A 19,318-nucleotide genomic window follows, 5' to 3' on the forward strand; every position below is an offset into this window, starting at 1 on the left:
TACCGCGGGTGTATTCTACATGTGCGTCCCCCACCCGCAGGGGGTAGTGTGTTTGGTACCCGAGAGGTATTTTATTTCCCTCAAGTCCGCCGGCAAGCCGGTTAGGACCCCCCTATCCGCCACCTGGAACGCGCCACGTAGCAGGTTCGTGGCCTGCAGGGTCTGATGTGAAGTGTCGAAGGATGGCCGTGGATGAGAGACATATTATCAAAAAAGGGACTTTAGAGCACATATGATCGATGTGATCTTGCAGGTTGTGATGTGAAGTATTGATGGAATGGCCATTACTGAGAGACATATCATCAAAGAGGGGCGTTAGAGCACAGATGGTCGCTGTGATCTTGTAGAGTCTAATATGAAGTGTTGATAGATGGCCATGACTGTGAGACATATTATAAAGAGGGGGATCTCAGACAGCCGATGATGATGATGATGCTTGTTGTTTAAAGGGGCCTAACATCTAAGTAATCAGCCCCTAATGGTACGAAATGAGACGAAATGTTGTGACAATTTAAAAAATCCATAATCCTCCACTGACCAGAATTAGAAAATGTGAGGACGAAGAATGAATGAATGAATGCATAAATGGATATGAAGTTAAGACAATCAATGGATCCGACCCGCAATGAACCACATTTCCAGAAACTAGCGTTAAACAATAGTATTACTGACCAAGGGACTGCTTCTAAAGCACAATACTGAATCGATGATGCTTGTAGCCGAAACGGGTCCAAAATCCAGGCCACCGGCCCCTCATAATGGTACTTATTGCTAGGAAAGTAGAACCATGTTATTTGTCATGTTGCGGTACTGATCAAAAGTGGACTAACCACAGGGACCCGCACTATCCCATGGTGTTCCTCACATATTGGGTACTAAGCATAGGCAAGGCAGAATCATGGAGTCGCTCATCCCATGGTGTTCCTCATACAGAGGTACGAATGACAGGTAGGTACTGTAAAATGAAACCTGAAGCACACACTGTCGCTAGTAATCACAAACCTACTTTGTACCTAACATAGTGGTACTACGCGCAAGTAAAAGCGACCCATGGTGTTCCTTGCGTGATGGTACTAATTACAAGTACACAGAGCTCTGTTGTGTATACACTACATGCTTCTGGAAGAGGAAAAAGGAACCTGTTATCGACAACAAACCCACAGAAACTCGGCTGACATGCTAATATACTTTAGTGGCTTCAATCCAGAAATAATCCAGCAAAGTTGCTGATCGCGTATTCGGGGATGGCTTTTTCTACTCAGTCAATAGGGCGTAGCAATCTCAGTTCGAGGCCCGTCAACAACGTGCTAAGAATTACGCTAATTATCACCGATGTCCCCTGTCAAATGGCCACTTCTGAAAGTGCCTGTGCTTAAAGAGGACCATAATCATGTGGGCCTAGTGATTACAAGATAAGAAATGGTCCAGTCATTTCACCCTAACTATAAAGTGATTTTAGATAAAATCTTGGCTATTAACCTCTAACACACCGTTTATCACCTTCCATCTCAAGATTCTGACGTCAGGACCAAGGTCAGTTTTAAACCACTCATTTACCACTATTCTTTCATTGATTTGGCTCGAATCAGCTTACGAAGCACTCGAAAGATTTTTTTTATCTTTATAATTAGTGTTGTGTCTTCCAAAGCGACACGCTTGAATTTAAGAGTACGGCATTCAAATTTAGTATAAAGGTAATATGGAACGTTGAGGAAATCAGTTTCATCTTGATTGTAGATCGAAGTACAAACAACATAAGTAATATTCATATCACGTTCAAAGTAAAACTATGGGAAAACCGTGCTTTCTCAGCTCTCGAACCCGACTCAACCCAGTCAGACTTATGTCAGTACATTTGTTGTGAGTTGGACAGCAGACAATGGTATGAAAAGTCGGGTTGTAACTTTCACGTACCTACTTGACAATACTATAATGAAATATTTTATTTTATTTTATTTTATTTTATTTTATTTTATTTTATTTTATTTTGTACAGTTGGCTTTACGTCGTACCGACACAGGTAGGTCTTATGCACTCCATGAGATAGGAACGGCTAGAAATGGGGAGGAAGTGGCCATGACCTTAATTAAGGTAGAGCCCTAGGATTTGCCTGATGTGAAAATTCATGGCTGCCGACAGTGGCGGCAGCACTGAAGATGTTATTCCGTGGTTTCCCATTTTCACATCAGGCAAATGCTGTGGCTGTACCTTAATTAAGACCACGGACGCTTCCTTCCAACTCCTAGATCTTTCCTATCCCATCGTCGCCATAAGACCTATATGTGTCAGTGCGAGGTACAACCACTAGCAAGAAAAAAATATTATGAGGTTAAAATAACAATCAGTGGATCTAATTCACAATGCCTCATTTCCCTAAAAATAATAGTAATGTATACCACCCTAGAATAATGCATTGCCTTTAAATGCAATCATATATATCATTCAAGTTAATATTTTTTTTTTTTTGCTAGGGACTTTACGTCGCGCCGACACAGATAGGTCTTATGGCGACGATGGGATAGGAAAGGCCTAGGAGTTGGAAGGAAGCGGCCGTGGCCTTCATTAAGGTACAGCCCCAGCATTTGCCTGGTGTGAAAATGGGAAACCACGGAAAACCATTTTCAGGGCTGCCGATAGTGGGATTCGAACCTACTATCTCCCGGATGCAAGCTCACAGCCGCGCGCCTCTACGCGCACGGCCAACTCGCCCGGTAAGTTAATATTTAAACACATATTAAAATATACAAACCCAAACTAAAACAGTCAATAGAATACAACGTAGTAAACGATAATATACAGACTAATAGGAAATACTACGTTTAAGCATGATAAAACAGGCGACTATCCCTCATAAAAACAGATGACAAAGTCTGCTGACTGCTCGTCATCTCGTAGGATGAGGGAGATGGTACTCGGAAGTTTTAGACTACGACGCAGATCGGCCAGGTCCACACACTCCGTACGGAAGTACACCACGGTAAGATGACCTCCGCAAGTACACACCGGAGGCAATTCGACCTTCAGTAAATAGGTGTGCATTGATATGCTGTGACCGATCAGAAGACGACATAATGCCAATGCTTCCCACAGAGAAACCAGTAAGGATGTCTTCCATACCTTTGTAGTTGCTCTTACCGCTCTCAGCTTATATGGGAGAGGGGTGGCCTGCCACTCCATCTCCCAATGGGACATAACAAAATGTCTCAGCTGAGATGAATATCACTGGCTGGAACCTTGTAAGGCAACGGAGGCAATGTGACAGACTCCTTGGCAGCCCTATCAGCTAGCTGTTATTCCTCTACACCCTGTGGCTTGGGAGCCATATAAACGTGATTCTGGTGCTAGCATCGCAACACCCGGCCAGCAAGCCCTGGACCCGCTGCACCAGAGGGTACCGAAGAAAGCATACGTCAGTACATGGAAAATATATAGCTCCTGACTCATGTCTGTATAACATATTTTCTTCTTCTACGTGTGAGAAATGCACTCTGGAAATGTGGCCTACCTTATTGTTACACGTTGTATTATTATTACTATTATTATTATTAAATATTATTATTACTTCTAGCTCACGTACCCGTGCTCGCTACGGAATTCTATATTGTATACAAAATTCTAGGTTAGGTAGTGTACGCGTTGTGAGTAAGATTGTATTAAATTGTAGAGCCCTTGATGTTACCCAAGAAATGCGACGGGGAAATCACCAAACGTCTTTTCTTATGTGAAGACTGGGTTAGGGAATTTTCATTGTAATGGTAGGCCCTCTTGCCTACCATCAGTCACAATCCAGTTGGGGAGTTTTCAATATAATGGCAGACACTCACTCTCCACCTACCTTTTTACATCTTCAGAAAGACTGTTTTAGTGGTTTTCTAAACTGAAATCAACGTAGTCATTACAATGACGCCAGTAGGAATGTTGTGATTAAAAGCAATGCTATCATATGAAATATTTGATAAAATGAAAACCGACACTTTTTTCACTTTCAACGAACAGTACAGCACTGCCGATCTAACAGTCCAAAGTTCGACTGCTGGACGCAGACAGCCGTAAGTAGTGAACAATCTAATTTCGGAGAGCGAGGGTTGCGAATAGTGGAGAGTCCCAGGGCGAAAGCTATGCTCTTTTACTCATCTGTTTAATAGGAATACCTGATGAGTCGTAAAATGTCAATTCACTACAATGACGGGGGGAAAACTATCTGACTTGGAGGCAAATTATACCTCCAAGCCAGAGGAGAAACCCCTCTTCGTTGTTAATTTGGAATAAAATGAATGTAGAATTTAATAAAAGTGAAGAGGAAGAAACTTTTCTAAAGAAACGGCTCTTTTGAGGGTTGAATTTTGAGTTATTTAGTGAATTGTGGTGCTATAATTTGGAATAGGCCGAAATTGTAATTCTAGACCAGGTAACAAGTGTGCCCCAGTCATTATTCCGTTAAGTGTACACACTGATAATTCCAGTCAACTTGGTACGCAGCAGAAACCCCATCTATCGGAAAAGAGTGGCAGCATAAGATACCAAGAATATCACAACAAACATTGGCCAATGTAATGTTCTTGTTGAGCAATTTTATGAGCATTGAGATTTAGTTTACTTCCGACTCTGAAATACCACTCTTATCTAGTCGGTACAGTAAAACTAAATAAAACATAAAGGATAGGAAATTCTATTCTCTATAAATTTTGTTACTTATTACTTTTCGATAGGACCAATAACATAGGTATTTTAAAATTATATTTTAGGGACCTTCCCCTAAACTTCCATTTCATTAAAGGTGATAAAAATTCTTTAGAGCTTAGACTGTAGCCTCTTATTCCCTGACTCGATATACCAACTTTCATTCAATTCTGTTCACCCATCTTATCATAGCTCGGCGTCGATATGGACTTAAGCAACAAAAAGACAAATTCATTAATATCTCTGTTTCATAGCCGGTACGGTAAATATGTATAAGACATAAATGATCGAAAATTTTATTCTATATAACTTTCGTTATGTAGTATTTATTGATAGGACCACTAATAACATTAACATTTTAGAATTACATTTTAGGCCTTCCCTAAACTATCATTTCACTCAGCGTGAATAAAATTATTTATATTCTAGATTGCAGTGGCTTATCCCCCGACTTTAAATACCGATTTACACTAAATTCTCTTCAGCCGTTTTCTCGTGATGAGCGTACATACGTACAGACATTACAGAAAAGTAAAAAGTGCATTTCCTTGTTACTGTGCACATGACCGATATAGAAATACCATTCTTTTTAAGTTCTGAGCAATGTACAGACAAAACTCGTATTTTATATATAGAGAGATTATGTTATTATTATTATTATTATTATTATTATTATTATTATTATTATTATTATTATTATTATTATTATTAAAGTTCACATTTACATTTTATAGAAAGTAAAAAAGAACGGAAACAACAGAATGGTGATCACAATCTAAAATCCAAGTTAAAAATGTAGTCTACTGGTGCAGAAGTCACTTAGGTAAAAATTAACCACATGCTCTTATGGTACAATCTTGAATGATGTACTGCACTGTTTGTCTATAGGCTCCACAGTCGCACTTCGGAGAAGGTAACTTGTTCCACTTAAAGATAGAGTCCGCACAAACTCCAGAGTTGGTCCTGATCCGGTTTAGTTTTGACTATACCCCTCGAGGTATGTCAAATCCAGGAACTTTATAGGTGAAATGATGGAATGTCATGAAACTCCTGAGGAGTGAAAGTCTTCCTATCTTGGAATCACTGTCGCACCAGCTCTCGCAGCTGTCTTGTTTTAGTGATCTCAGCATCAATCTTCCTGATGTGATAGCTGTTTGACCACACGGGGGCGCTATATTCAGATGAGTACAGACAGAGACCAATAGCTGAAGAGTTGAAGCATTAAAGCCCCATGTATGTTTATAAGATGGAGACAGACTCCGTATTTGAACCCATTCCCTACAACATAAAACACGATAACTAAAATTATAGTGTTACAGTACACTGCTGTGACCGTAAAACGGGAAAACAAATATGAGTAAACGTCGCCCACGTAACTAGGAGAACATGATCTAAACTAATCCTTCTCGGGATACCGCACTTGTGGCGAGAACTTCCCGGGTCTTCCCCAGTAGTCGACAGCTCGCACGCGGTACACACCTCGCACTGCCTCACCTGCAAATACAAGAATATCAGTTACACTACAATAATGGTCGACAACTTTTATAGGTCGCTCTACGGAAAGGCATACAGTATATACTAGGCATTCCCGAACTAGGAGTACACCGGAGACTTTTAGCTAAGCACACGAAAACTCTGAAGAAAAATCAACATATGAAAAGAAATACAAAGGAAGTTAAATACCAGGAGGCCCTCCAGCCCCATACTCCTACATATAAGTGTCCCGTATGCACTAATGATGAACGGAATGCCTAATAAGTACTTTACAAAGGAGCGTTTCATCGTGCTGTATTTTCGATATGAAACAAATAGCAGTCATTTTACTACACACGTTCTGTAACAGGGTGCATTTGTAAATACGCCAAAGATGCAGAAATTTAAGTTCAATAACTCATTAATTTATACACTTATAGACATTCCACTCTACAAAAAGTTGCTTGCATGTGGTATGTGCCTTGAACTCTCTTCGGCAAAATACGTGTATAGAAGGCGGGCAGCTATTTAGAAACTCCTGCGCGTACCGTCTGCGAGCTTCGGCTGCATTCCGACCAGATTCTCCATACATTAAGATTATATCCGTGTATTCGTAGTTACTGAACACACGGACCATTATCGGTATCTTAACAGCAATTGTACCAAATACCAGCCTACGGCTGTTCTATACGTCCTAAAACGAGGCTTACTAACGCAGCGGGGCGCATTAGACTGGTAGCGCAGAGGAACATGCAGTGAACGGCCGTCCGGTTGTTATCTCTTCGTATTCTGAAGTTATCTGCCTGCAGGTAGTAGTACCCCTGTGAATATCAGTTCTTAGATATCCCATTCAACATTAGTGTATACGGGCCGCTTATAAGTACATCGTACGGTGGGCCACCTGCTACGATTATGATGATGATGATGATGATGATGATGATGATGATGATGATGGTCATGATCATGCTGATGATGCTAGTTGTTTTAAAGGGCCTAAAATCGAGGTCATCGACCCTTGATGGTACGAAATGAAATGACAAAAGTTTTAAATCATCCACTGACAAAATAAAAAGTGGTATGAAGAATGAATGGACGGAAATGAATTTAAAACAATCAGTGGATCCTACACAAAAACTACCATAAAAATTAGTATTACTGACCAAGAGACCACTTCTAAAGCACAATCCGGAATCGAGGATGCTTGTGTCTAAATGGGTACTAAATACAGGTCAACGGCCCCTCATATAGTACTTACGCTAGTAAAGTAGAAGCATGGTATTTGTCATGTTGGAGTACTAATCAAAAGTAGCGTAGACTCACGGTGTTCAACATATGATGGTACTACTCACAAATATTGGACGTCGTACAGGTAACGCAGACCTATGGTGTTTCTCACATAATGGCGCCACACACATAGGCAAAGAAAACAGATGGTGTTCCTCACTTAGGTGTACTAATCACGGGCGAGGGTAATCCCGTGGTGTTCCTCACACAGTGGGTACTAAGCGCAGGCAACGCAGACCCACGGCGCCGCTCATATAGTGGTACCAATTAGAGGCAACGCCCAGACACGTGATGTTGCTCACGTGGGTACGATTCACGGGAACTGGAAACCTAAAGGGAACCACTCTCTGCAGCTACTAATCATAAACCTATTTCGTGATGATGATGATGATGATGATGATGATGCTTGTAGTTTAAAGGGGTCTATCATCGAGGTCATCGGCCCCCTAGTGGCACAAAATGAAATAGCAACAAAAATTCAAAATCATCCACTGACCATAAAACGAAAATGCCATGAAGAATGAATGGATGGACATGAACCCAAAAAACAAAAAACAATAAACAACCAAAATACCAGTGGATCCGACGCAAAAAAGATCATAAATAATATTACTACTGACCAAGGGACCACTTATAAAGCATAATCCTGAATCGAGGATGCATGATGTCTAAAGGGGTCCAAAATCCATGTCTAAGGCCCCACAGAATGGTACATGTCGCGAGTAAAGTAGAACCATGGTATTTGTTATGTTGGGGTACTAATCAAAAGTAGCAAAGATTCACGGTGTTCCACAGAAGATGGTACTACTCACAAGTCTTGTACTTCGTACAGGTAACGCTGACCTATGGTGTTTCTCACACAATGGCGCCAATCATAGCCATCGCAAACCGATGAGGTTCCTCATCTAGGTGTACTAGTCACGGGTGCCGGTAATACCGTGGTGTTCCTCACATAGTGGGTACTAATCACAGGCAACGCAGACCAACGGTTTCGCTCATATAGTGATACAACTCACAGGCAACGCCCAGACCCGCGGTGTTGCTCACATGGGTACGACGCACGGGTACTGGAAAACCCCAGGCCAGCCACTTTACTGCTACTAATCACAAATCTATTTCGTACCTAACACAGTTGTACTACTCGCAAGTACAGGCAACCCATGGTGTTCCCCGCGTGATGGTACGAATCAAAAGTAGTTTCATGGTTCTAATTCAATCATCCGTTGGTCGCACCTTTTAGTCGCCTCTCACGACAGGCACGAGATACCGTGGGTGTATTATTCGTCTGCGTCCCCCACCCACAGGGGGTAAGGAGAGAGAGAAAAGAAGAAGAAGGAAGGGATCCGTCACTTCGAAAGATGAAGTAACGGACGAAGAAAGGCAAGGGCCACGAAGGGCGTGAAACATAGACTCCCTAGGCCTCGAATGCTCTAATACCGTCGGGGTAGGAAAAGAACAAGAGTTGACTGAGGGAGGTCGAACAGGATAGACGAAAGTGAGGAGCGTGGCACAAGTAAGTGGAAGGAATGCCACGACTCAGCTAAGGGCCCGTGGTCGCCAATCCACTCTCCCAAGGTGGGAGCCCCTTGGGTCCCTTTTAGTCGCCTCTTACGACAGGCAGGGGATACCGCGGGTGTATTCTACATGTGCGTCCCCCACCCGCAGGGGTGGGCGTGAAAATGAAAGACTCCCTAGGCCTCGAATGCTCTAATACCGTCGGGGTCGGAAAAGAACAAGAGTTGACCAAGGGAGGTCGGACAAGATAGACGAATATAAGGAGCCTGGCACGTAAGTGGAAGCAATGCGAAGACTCGGCTAAGGGCCCCGTTGTCCCCAATCCACACTCCCAAGTTGAGAGCCCCTTGGGCCCCTTTTCGTCGCCTCTTACGACAGGCAGGGGTATTCTTCATCTGCGTTCCCCTCCCACAGGGGGTCAAACCTATTTCGTACCTAATATAGTGGTACTACTCGCAAGTACAGGCAACTTATGGTGTTCCCCGCGTGATGGTATGATTCAAAAGGAGTTTCATGGTTCTAATTCAATCATCCCTTGGTCACCCCTTTTAGTCGCCTCTCACGACAGGCAGGGGATACCGTGGGTGTATTTTTCGTTTGCGTCCCCCACCCACAGGGGGTAGAGAGAGAGAATTGAATTGAATTGAATTTTTGATAATGATGATATACATGCCACTGAGGCTGAAAAGCCCCTTTATGTAGCGTCTACTTATAACACAATACAAGTTTATGAATATACTAACTACATTTTAGAATATTAAAATATCAAATTGAACATTAAACTTAAAATTAAACTTAAAATTAAAATACAGATACCAATTCCAATAAAGTTAAAACATAAATCATATAAGAAGTAGAAAAGCATATCATTCGATCTTTTAATATTTTAGGCTACAAGAATCTCAGAGAGAGAGAGAGAGAGAGAGAGAGACGAAGAAAGAAGGGATCCGTCACTTCGACTGATGAAGTAACGGACGAAGGCAAAGGCACGAAGGGCGTGAAAATGAAAGACTCCCTAGGCCTGGAATGCTCTCATATTGTTGGGGTTGGAAAAGAACAAGAGTGGACCAAGGGAAATCGGACAGGATAGACGAAAGTGAACAGCCTGGCACAAGTAAGTGGAGGCAATGCCAAGACTCAGCTAAAGGCCCCGAGGTCCCCAATCCACACTTCCAAGTTGAGAGCCCCTTGGTCCCCTTGTAGTCACCTCTTACGACAGGCAGGGAATACCGCGGGTGTATTCTTCATCTGCGTCCCCCACACACAGGGTTTTTTTACTGATGGCGTCCTATATGTTTGCAAGTATTTTCTCAATGGCCTGGAGTGTGGTTTTGCCGGGTATGAAACCGAACTGTTCCTCTGGCATAATCTTAGAATAGCTACAGTGTTGCCAAGTTGAAAAATTAGCAGTGGTGTACTTTATACCCCAGTGCGCCTGCTGGAGGGTAAGTGTTTCTCGGGGGGGGGGGGGCACATGCTGCTCCCCCCGCGTGGCAATCGTCCTATTCTACATTGCCTCCCACATGTTATTTGTTCTAAGAAGAGAAAGATAGAAGGGAGGAGTGGGAGTGTGATACTACAGGAGTATTTGCCTGTCCCCATGCTTAGCATGTTACCAGGCCAGATGTGGTATGGGTATCAAATAGCGGTGTAATCGGGTTATAAGGGCAGGGTGCGAAATCGCGGGGGGGAGGAAGGGAGGGATTTCTCCCACCGTTGATTTTAACTCAAAGGTACCCCCGACTAAAATTTCCAGGGGGGGGGGGGTAATCTTTCATTATAAAATAACGAGGAGAATGCAGAACACATATAATTTATTACTGAAATGAATGATTTTTACTGTGTCCGACTCGTTGGCTGAATGGTCAGCGTACTGGCCTTCGGTTCAGAGGGTCCCGGGTTCGACTCCCGGCCGGGTCGGGGATTTTAATCGCTTCTGATTAATTCTTCTGGCTCAGGGACTGGGTGTATATGTCCGTCCCAACACTCTCCTCATCATATTCAGACAACATACTACACTACCAACCACCACAGAAACACGCAATAGTGCTTACATCCCTCCATAGAGGGTTGGCGTCAGGAAGGGCATCCGGCCGTAAAAACAGGGCCAAATCCACATGTGCGACGCAGTTCGCACCCGCGACCCCACAGGTGTGGGAAAAAGCGGCAGGAAAAGAAGAAGAAGAATGATTTTTACTGTGCATATTTTCATAAAAACATCAGCAATAATACAAACCACTGCCAGACCTTGACCAGTAAAACAACGCAGCAGTAGCAATCCAGACCTGCAGACTATTGCTCATGTTTCACTCAGGCAAGTCCATCTGAAACCCGCCTTCTCCTCTTTTGTCATTGCTCTAAGTGGCTCGAGCTTACACCACTCCTGTACTAATTGAGGAGCGTATCTTTCCGATAAGTAGCCTATAGGACATATTCACTTCAGGAGTGTACAAGCTGACATTCGTTCAGTCAGCACAGAAAGGTTTCACTATTAAAACAATCAATCAGAACAAATCGCGCTCAGTCTGGCGTTTCTTAAGAAAAGAACAGATTCTCATAACATTCTCAGCTGACTGGAATATCTTTGTAATGTTTATCATTCTTGTTATAACAAAATTCAAACAAAAAAAATTAAAATGTACATTTTTCTGGGGGAGGGAGTAATTAACTAACAGGGAAATTGTATACTCCTTCCTCTGGCGGTTATTGCCTGAAGTAAACACTAGTAATTAAGCCTATGTTCCCTCTCCCACCACCACCACCACTTCTTTCTGATTTCGCACCGTGAATAAGGGTCAGGACAAAACCACATAGACGGAAATAGAAGGATGCCTACATGTAAAACCTGACATGTGCTGCACTGTCCTCTCGCTCGTCTTATATATCCGGACTTGACCCTGAGCATACACGTCATTGAAATTACTTGATGTCTTGGCGTTGCGATATCTCCTTAAATAAAATAGTTGAAAATGAAAACCTACAACCTGTTTTCCAGTCATTGACCGGGTCAGGGATGAAATGAATGAATCATATATAGGCTATTACGATGGGGTCGCCACTCCCAAAGTGATATATTAATGAATGATAGATGCTACGAAATGAGAATGGAGAGTGTTGCTGGAATGAAAGATGACAGGGAAAACCGGAGTACCCGGAGAAAAACCTGTCCCGCCTCCGCTTTGTCCAGCACAAATCTCACATGGAAAGACCGGGAGTTGAACCACGGTATCCAGCGGTGAGAGGCCGACGCGCTGCCGTCTGAGCCACGGAGACTCCAAATAAAAGAGTTATTAACGTGAAATTTGGACATGAGGTATCTGTTATGGTAAGATTCACGGTCCCGTTGTCCGTTAGTCGATACCTCATCTGAAAGCGGAGATATAAAAAAGCTTCCAGATGGTTCTCTCTGACGTATGGGCTACGCGTTTCGTGACGTCGTGGTCATGTCTTAGCAGACTGCCGCGAGTTCGCTCGCCGGAAGTGCTGCATCATAGCCCACAACGCGCACAATTTGAAAGGAAGAAACAGACCGCGTTGTCGCCAGTTTGATTACGGGCGGTTCCTGTTTCAATACATAACAAAAAGTATTTTTCTATAAATACCAAAATTCACCATTTTAACACTATCGTTCAGCCGGTATCTCTTTATGTGTCAGAAAGAAAGATTCTCTACAACATTCTTGGCCCAAACTAACAAAACGGTATGTACATAAGAAAATCCAGACAAAAAAATCTACTCTGTGATAGAGAAGATCGCGGACAAAATGCGCAAACGCAGTGTTGGATTCTGCGATCACCTACGATGGAAGGACGACTCTCAATGGACAAAACGCATTTTTTGTAATTTTGATTCAACACCAAAAACAAAAATTCCCTGTTACGCTAACATCAAAAAAGACCTCGAAGAAATGGGCCTATGACCAGATAGCACGCAGGAACGAGACGTTTTCAGAACAAGTTGGGACTTTCGAGGATGCGAAGTGGACAACTGGTGCAATGTGTAAAGATGAACGCCGTGCTCAGTACAGCGAGCTCATGAAAACCTTTTGGATCAATCGAAAACTGAGTAAACGCCAGAATGTACAATGAGTCCATAGCTGGCCGATTAGCGAATAATAAATAAATAATATGCTCTTCTGGCATTCGGCTGTGCGGGGACCTGTGTTGTCAGACGGACACTACCCCCTTAGTACATGGGGCTCCCACCCGATGGGCTGTGTTTACCGTCTGGGCATTCGAGCGCAGTCGCACTCGTAAGAGGCCCCACCAAGCAGCACGTGCATCATAGTTTCATTCGGTCTACAACCGATCCTAAAGAAAGGGGGAAAATGAGGGGACCGATGACCACCTGACCCTTTAAGTCACTTTCTACGGGAGTAAGGGGATACCGTGGGTGTATTCTTCGTCTGAGTCCCCACCCACAGGATTGAAGTAAACACAAGGATTCGCCTAGAAGATGGTCGTCACGCTATTTTTCCCAAATGGACAGAGTATAACATGCGGCAGCACAAAATTAAGCCAAAGATCAAACATACCTGCTTCCCGTACTGCGACGTACTGAAATGATAAAAATATTATATCTTCAACATTTATGCGTCGGAACTGATCCGGCCCAGCAGCGTGTGATGGTGAAAATTGCACTTCGTACGTCTTGATGCATCTGCAACAAAAATGAAAGATTCAGCATATCATTCAAAACCATAATTTAAAAGTGCTCTAAAATAAGCCCCTAAACCCGAAAACTTGAAATAGAGATACTGACGGGATGAGTTTTAAGATACAAAAGTACTCGTATGTTATACAAAGGTGTGCTATTTGAAAAAATCCACAACCTGTTTCAGTCATTTGACCGAGTCAGGAATGGAATTGAAGCCCCCGCCTAGGTGCGAGGATAGGAATTGTACAGCCTGCCGAAGCCTGTGTCACTCCCCTGGGCCAAAGATTAATGACAGACACATGAAATGATGATGATGATGATGATGATGATGCTTGTTGTTTAAAGGGACCTAACATCGAGGTCATCGGCCCCTAATGGTACGAAATGAAATGACAACAACAAGTTCAAATTCATCCACTGAGCAAAATAAAATAAAAAATGTCATGAAAAATGAATGGATGGACATGAACCCAACAAAAAAACAGTGGATCAGGCAAAAAAAAATCGTAAATAATAGTATTACTGACCAAGGGACCACTTATAAAGCACAATGATGCTTGATGTCAAAAGGGGTGCAAAATCCACGTCTAAGGCCCCACAGAATGGTACATGTCGCGAGTAAAGTAGAACCATGGTATTTGTCATGTTGGGGTACTAATCAAAAGTAGCGAAGACTCACGGTGTTCCACACATGATGGTACTACTCACAAGTATTGCACTTCGTACAGGTAACGCAGACCTATGATGTTTCTCACTCAGTGGCGCCATTCGTAGCCAACGCAAACCGATGAGGTTCCTCACCTAGGTGTACTAGCCACGGGCGCCGGTATTCCCGTGGTGTTCCCCACATAGTGGGTATTAATCACAGGCAACGCAGACCCACGGTGTCGCTCATATAGTGGTACAACTCACAGGCAACGCCCAGACCCAAGGTGTTGCTCGCATGGGTACGACGCACGGGTACTGGAAACCCCCAGGCCAGCCTCTTTACTGCTACTAATCACAAACCTATTTCTCACCGAATTTAGTGGTACTACTCGCAAGTAGAGGCAACCTATGGTGTTCCCCGCATGATGGTACGAATCAAAAGTAGTTTCATCGTTCTAATTCAATCATCCCTTGGTCGCCCTCTTTAGTCGCCTCTTACGACAGGCAGGGGAAACCGCGGGTGTATTCTATATGTGCGTCTCCCATCCGCAGGGGGTAGTGTGTTTGGTCCGCGAGAGGTATTTTATTTCCCTCAAGTCCGCTGGCAAGCCGGTTAGTACCCCCCATCCGCCACGTGGGACGCGCCACGTGGGAGTATCACCTCTCCCCCTGCTACGCCAGCGTAGTAGGTTCGTGGAGAATTAAATTACTCATTTCACACTTATATTTTCTCGTTTTAAGTCCATTGGATATAAATTACCTAAAACAAATCATGCTTATATTTAATTTACTGTTTGACACAAATGAAATAGCACGTTTCTAAAGTAATTCAATTACTGTCTTACATACTGTATATAACTTTGAATTTATCCAGTATGTCAAAACTAATGGAAGATTTATAAAACTACGAAACACCCGAAAATGAAAAACATATTAATAATGGAATGTGTATGATAAAGATAACATTTCTACGAAAACCGATGACGACACTGGAACATGACATAACGGAAAGTTACCAACAGACCGTATGTATCATTGAGATAAGTTCAAAAACGTCTCCAAATACATACATACATACATACATACATACATACATACATACATACATACATACATACATACATACATACATACATTCATTATAGACTGTTATGCCTTTCAGCGTTCAGTCTCCAAGCCTCTGAGAATTTACTAAACGTCGCCACAATCCTCGATTTGCAACTAGTGTTGTGGCCTCATTTAGTTCTATACCTCTTATATTTAAATCGTTATAAACCGAGTCTAACCATCGTCATCTTGGTCTCCCTCTACTTCTCTTACCCTCCATAACAGAGTCCATTATTCTCCTAGGTAACCAATCCTCCTCCATTCGCCTCACATGACCCCACCACCGAAGCCGGTTTATGCGTACAGCTTCATCCATCGTGTTCATTCCTAAATTAGCCTTTATCTCCTCATTCGGGTACCATCTTGCCATTGTTCCTACCTGTTTGTACCAGCAATCATTCTTGCTATTTTCATGTCTGTTACTTCTAACTTATGAATAAGATATCCTGAGTTCACCCAGCTTTCGTTCCCGTAAAGCAAAGTTGGTCTGAAAACAGACCGATGTAAAGATAATTTCGTCTAGGAGCTGACTTCCTTCTTACAGAATACTGTTGATCGCAACTTCGAGCTCACTGCATTAGCTTTAAGACGCCTTGATTCAATCTTACTTACTATATTACCATTCAGGGAGAACACACAACCTAAATACTTGAAATTATCGACCTGTTCTAGCTTTGTATCACCAATCTGACATTCAGTTCTGTTGGATTTCTTAGCTACTGATATCAATTTAGTCTTCGAGAGGCTAATTTTCATACCATACTCATTGCACCTATTTTCTAGTTCCAAGATATTACACTGCAGGCTTTCGGCACAATCTGCCATTAAGACCAAGTCGTCAGCATAAACCAGACTTGTTATTACATTTCCACCTAACTGAATCCCTCCCTGCCATTTTATACCTTTAAGAAGATGATCCATGTAAACTACGAACAGCAAAGGTGAAAGATTACAGCCTTGTCTAACCCCTGTAAGTACCCTGAACCAAGAACTCATTCTACCATCAATTCTCACTGAAGCCCAATTGTCAACATAAATGCATTTGATTGATTTTAATAATCTACTTTTAATTCCACAGTCCCCCAGTATAGCGAACATCTTTTCCCTTGGTACCCTGTCATATGCTTTCTCTAGATCTACGAAACATAAACACAACTGCCTATTCCTCCCGTAGCATTTTTCAATTACCTGGCGCATACTGAAAATCTGACCCTGACAGCCTCTTTGTGGTCTGAAACCACACTGGTTTTCATCCAACTTCCTCTCAACGACTGATCGCACCCTCCCTTCCAAGATGCCAGTGAATACTTTGCCTGGTACACTAATCAATGAGATACCTCGATAGTTGTTGCAATCCTTCCTGTTCCCTTGCTTATAGATAGGTGCAATTACTGCTTTTGTCCAATCTGAAGGTACCTTACCAACACTCCACGCTAATTTTACTACTCCATGAAGCCATTTCATACCTGCCTTCCCACTATACTTCACCATTTCAGGTCTAATTTCATCTATTCCTGCTGCCTTATGACAATGGAGTTTATTTACTATCCTTTCCACTTCCTCATCATAATTTCACCAACATCATTTTCCTCCTCCCCATGAGCTTGGCTGTTTGCAACACCACCATGATGATTTCCTTTTACATTGAGAAGATGTTCAAAATATTCCCTTCACCTCTCCAGTGATTCCCTGGGATCTATTATGAGTTCACCTGAATTACTCAAAACACTGTTCATTTCCTTTTTCCCTCCCTTCCTAAGATTCTTTATTACTGTCCAGAAAGGTTTCCCTGCTGCCTGACCTAACCTTTCCAGGTTATTACCAAAATCTTCCCATGACTTCTTTCTGGATTCAACAACTATTTGTTTCGCTCTTTTTCTTTCATCTACGTACCAATCCCTGTCTGCCTCGGCCCTTGTTTGGAGCCATTTCTGATAAGCCTTCTTTTTACGTTTACAGGCTGCTCTCACTTCATCATTCCACCAACATGTTCGCCTTTTCCCATCTTTACACACAGTTGTTCCTAGGCATTCCATTGCTGTATGCCACCCATTCACTTTCTATATCCTGAAACTGCTTACTGTCTACTGTTCGAAACTTCTCACTAATCATATCCATGTACTTCTGTCTAATTTCCTCGTCCTGGAGATTTTCTACCCTTATTCGTTTGCAGACAGATTTCACTTTCTCTACCCTAGGCCTAGAGATACTTATTTCACTACAGATCAGATAGTGGTCTGTATCGTCGAAAAATCCCCGAAAAACTCGTACATTCCTAAAAGATTTCCTGAATTCAAAGTCTGTTAAGATATAGTCTATTATGGATCTGGTACCCCTAGCCTCCCATGTGTAGCGGTGAATAGCCTTATGCTTGAAGAATGTATTCGTAACAGCTAAACCCATACTATCATAGAAGTCCAGCAAACGCTTCCCATTCCCATTAGCTTCCATATCTTCCCCACATTTACCAATCACCCTTTCGTATCCTTCAGTTCTATTCCCAACTCTCGCATTGAAATCGCCCATTAGTACTATTCTATCCTTGCTGTTGACCCTGACCACGATGTCACTCAATGCTTCATAAAACTTGTCAACTTCATCCTCATCTGCACCCTCACATGGTGAATACACGGACACAATTCTTGTCCTAATTCCTCCCACTGACAAATCCACCCACATCATTCGCTCATTTACGTGCCTAACAGAAACTATGTTGCGTACAATGGTATTCCTGATAAAGAGCCCTACCCCAGACTCTGCCCTTCCCTTTCTAACACCCGTCAAGTACACGTTATAATCTCCTATCTCTTCCTCATTATCTCCCCTTACCCGAATATCACTTACTCCTAGCACATCCAGATGCATCCTCTTTGCTGACTCAGCCAGTTCTACCTTGTTTCTTCCATAAGCCCCATTAATATTGATAGCTCCCCATCGAATTCCATTTCGTTCGCCAAGTTGTTTCCAAGGAGTCCCTCGCCTGTCAAATGGGAGTGGGACTCCATTACTCCCATAGGTCCGAGGCTTGCTTAAAGTGTTCTGAGCTCGGTAAATTCATGAAGCAGGATGCTACCCTACTTGCACATAGTCCAAGTGAGGATCTCTCCTCTAACGGGTTATGGACCACCGGTGAATTGTATAGTCCTAGCCGCCTGAGCACAAGGAGGGCCACGACTCAGAATATGTCCGAGATGCCCACTCCCATTCCATAGTAACTGGTATCCCGACTCTCAGGACCACTTACTAGGCCACTCAGCCGTTGCCCATGGTCCACGAACTAGGACGTGACTACAGTAACCCACAAACATGAACCATACGTCTCCAAATGTATTTATTTATTTTTTTGCCAGTGGCTTTATGTCGCACAGACAGAGATAGGTCTTTTGGCGACGATGAGATAGGAAAGGCCTAGAGGTTGGAAGGAAGAGGCCGGTGCCTGGTGTAAAAATGCGAAACCACGGAAAACCATCTTTAGGGCTGCCGACAGTGGGATTCGAACTCACTATCTCCCGGATGCAAGCTCACAGCCTCGCGCCTCTAACCGCACGGCCAACTCGCCCGGAGCCACACCACACATTTTTTTTTTTTGCTAGGGGCTTTACGTCGCGCCGACACAGATAGGTCTTATGGCGACGGTGGGATAGGAAAGGCCTAGGAGTTGGAAGGAAGCGGCCGTGGCCTTAATTAAGGTACAGCCCCAGCATTTGCCTGGTGTGAAAATGGGAAACCACGGAAAACCATTTTCAGGGCTGCCGATAGTGGGATTCGAACCTACTATCTCCCGGATGCAAGCTCACAGCCGCGCGCCTCTACGCGCACGGCCAACTCGCCCGGTCCACACATTTATTGAGACATACGAATAGTACGCAGTTTTTCTATATAAATTATTTTACATTTGTTCGCAATATTTAATTAAAACAGTGGTATGTCGTAATCTGATGATGTTTTTCCAAGA

General features: G+C 43.0%; 1 protein-coding gene across 6 annotated transcripts in view; it reads right to left on the reverse strand.

The window, feature by feature from the left end:
* Nucleotides 1–5,382: 5,382 nt before the first annotated feature.
* The window catches only part of Idua (alpha-L-iduronidase), a 276,679-nt gene continuing 262,743 nt past the window's right edge, over nucleotides 5,383–19,318 (reverse strand). For all 6 annotated transcript variants that reach the window (XM_067145339.2, XM_067145341.2, XM_067145338.2 and 3 more), the window contains 2 exons: nucleotides 13,487–13,611; nucleotides 5,383–6,174 (listed from right to left, as the gene is read on the reverse strand). In XM_067145339.2, the coding sequence (XP_067001440.2) occupies nucleotides 6,077–6,174; nucleotides 13,487–13,611 (223 nt within the window). In that variant the 3' untranslated portion in view covers nucleotides 5,383–6,076. The remainder of the gene's footprint in view (nucleotides 6,175–13,486; nucleotides 13,612–19,318) is intronic.

The sequence above is a fragment of the Anabrus simplex genome, chromosome 4 (assembly GCF_040414725.1).
Source record: "Anabrus simplex isolate iqAnaSimp1 chromosome 4, ASM4041472v1, whole genome shotgun sequence".
Classification (NCBI taxonomy): Eukaryota; Metazoa; Arthropoda; class Insecta; order Orthoptera; family Tettigoniidae; genus Anabrus; species Anabrus simplex.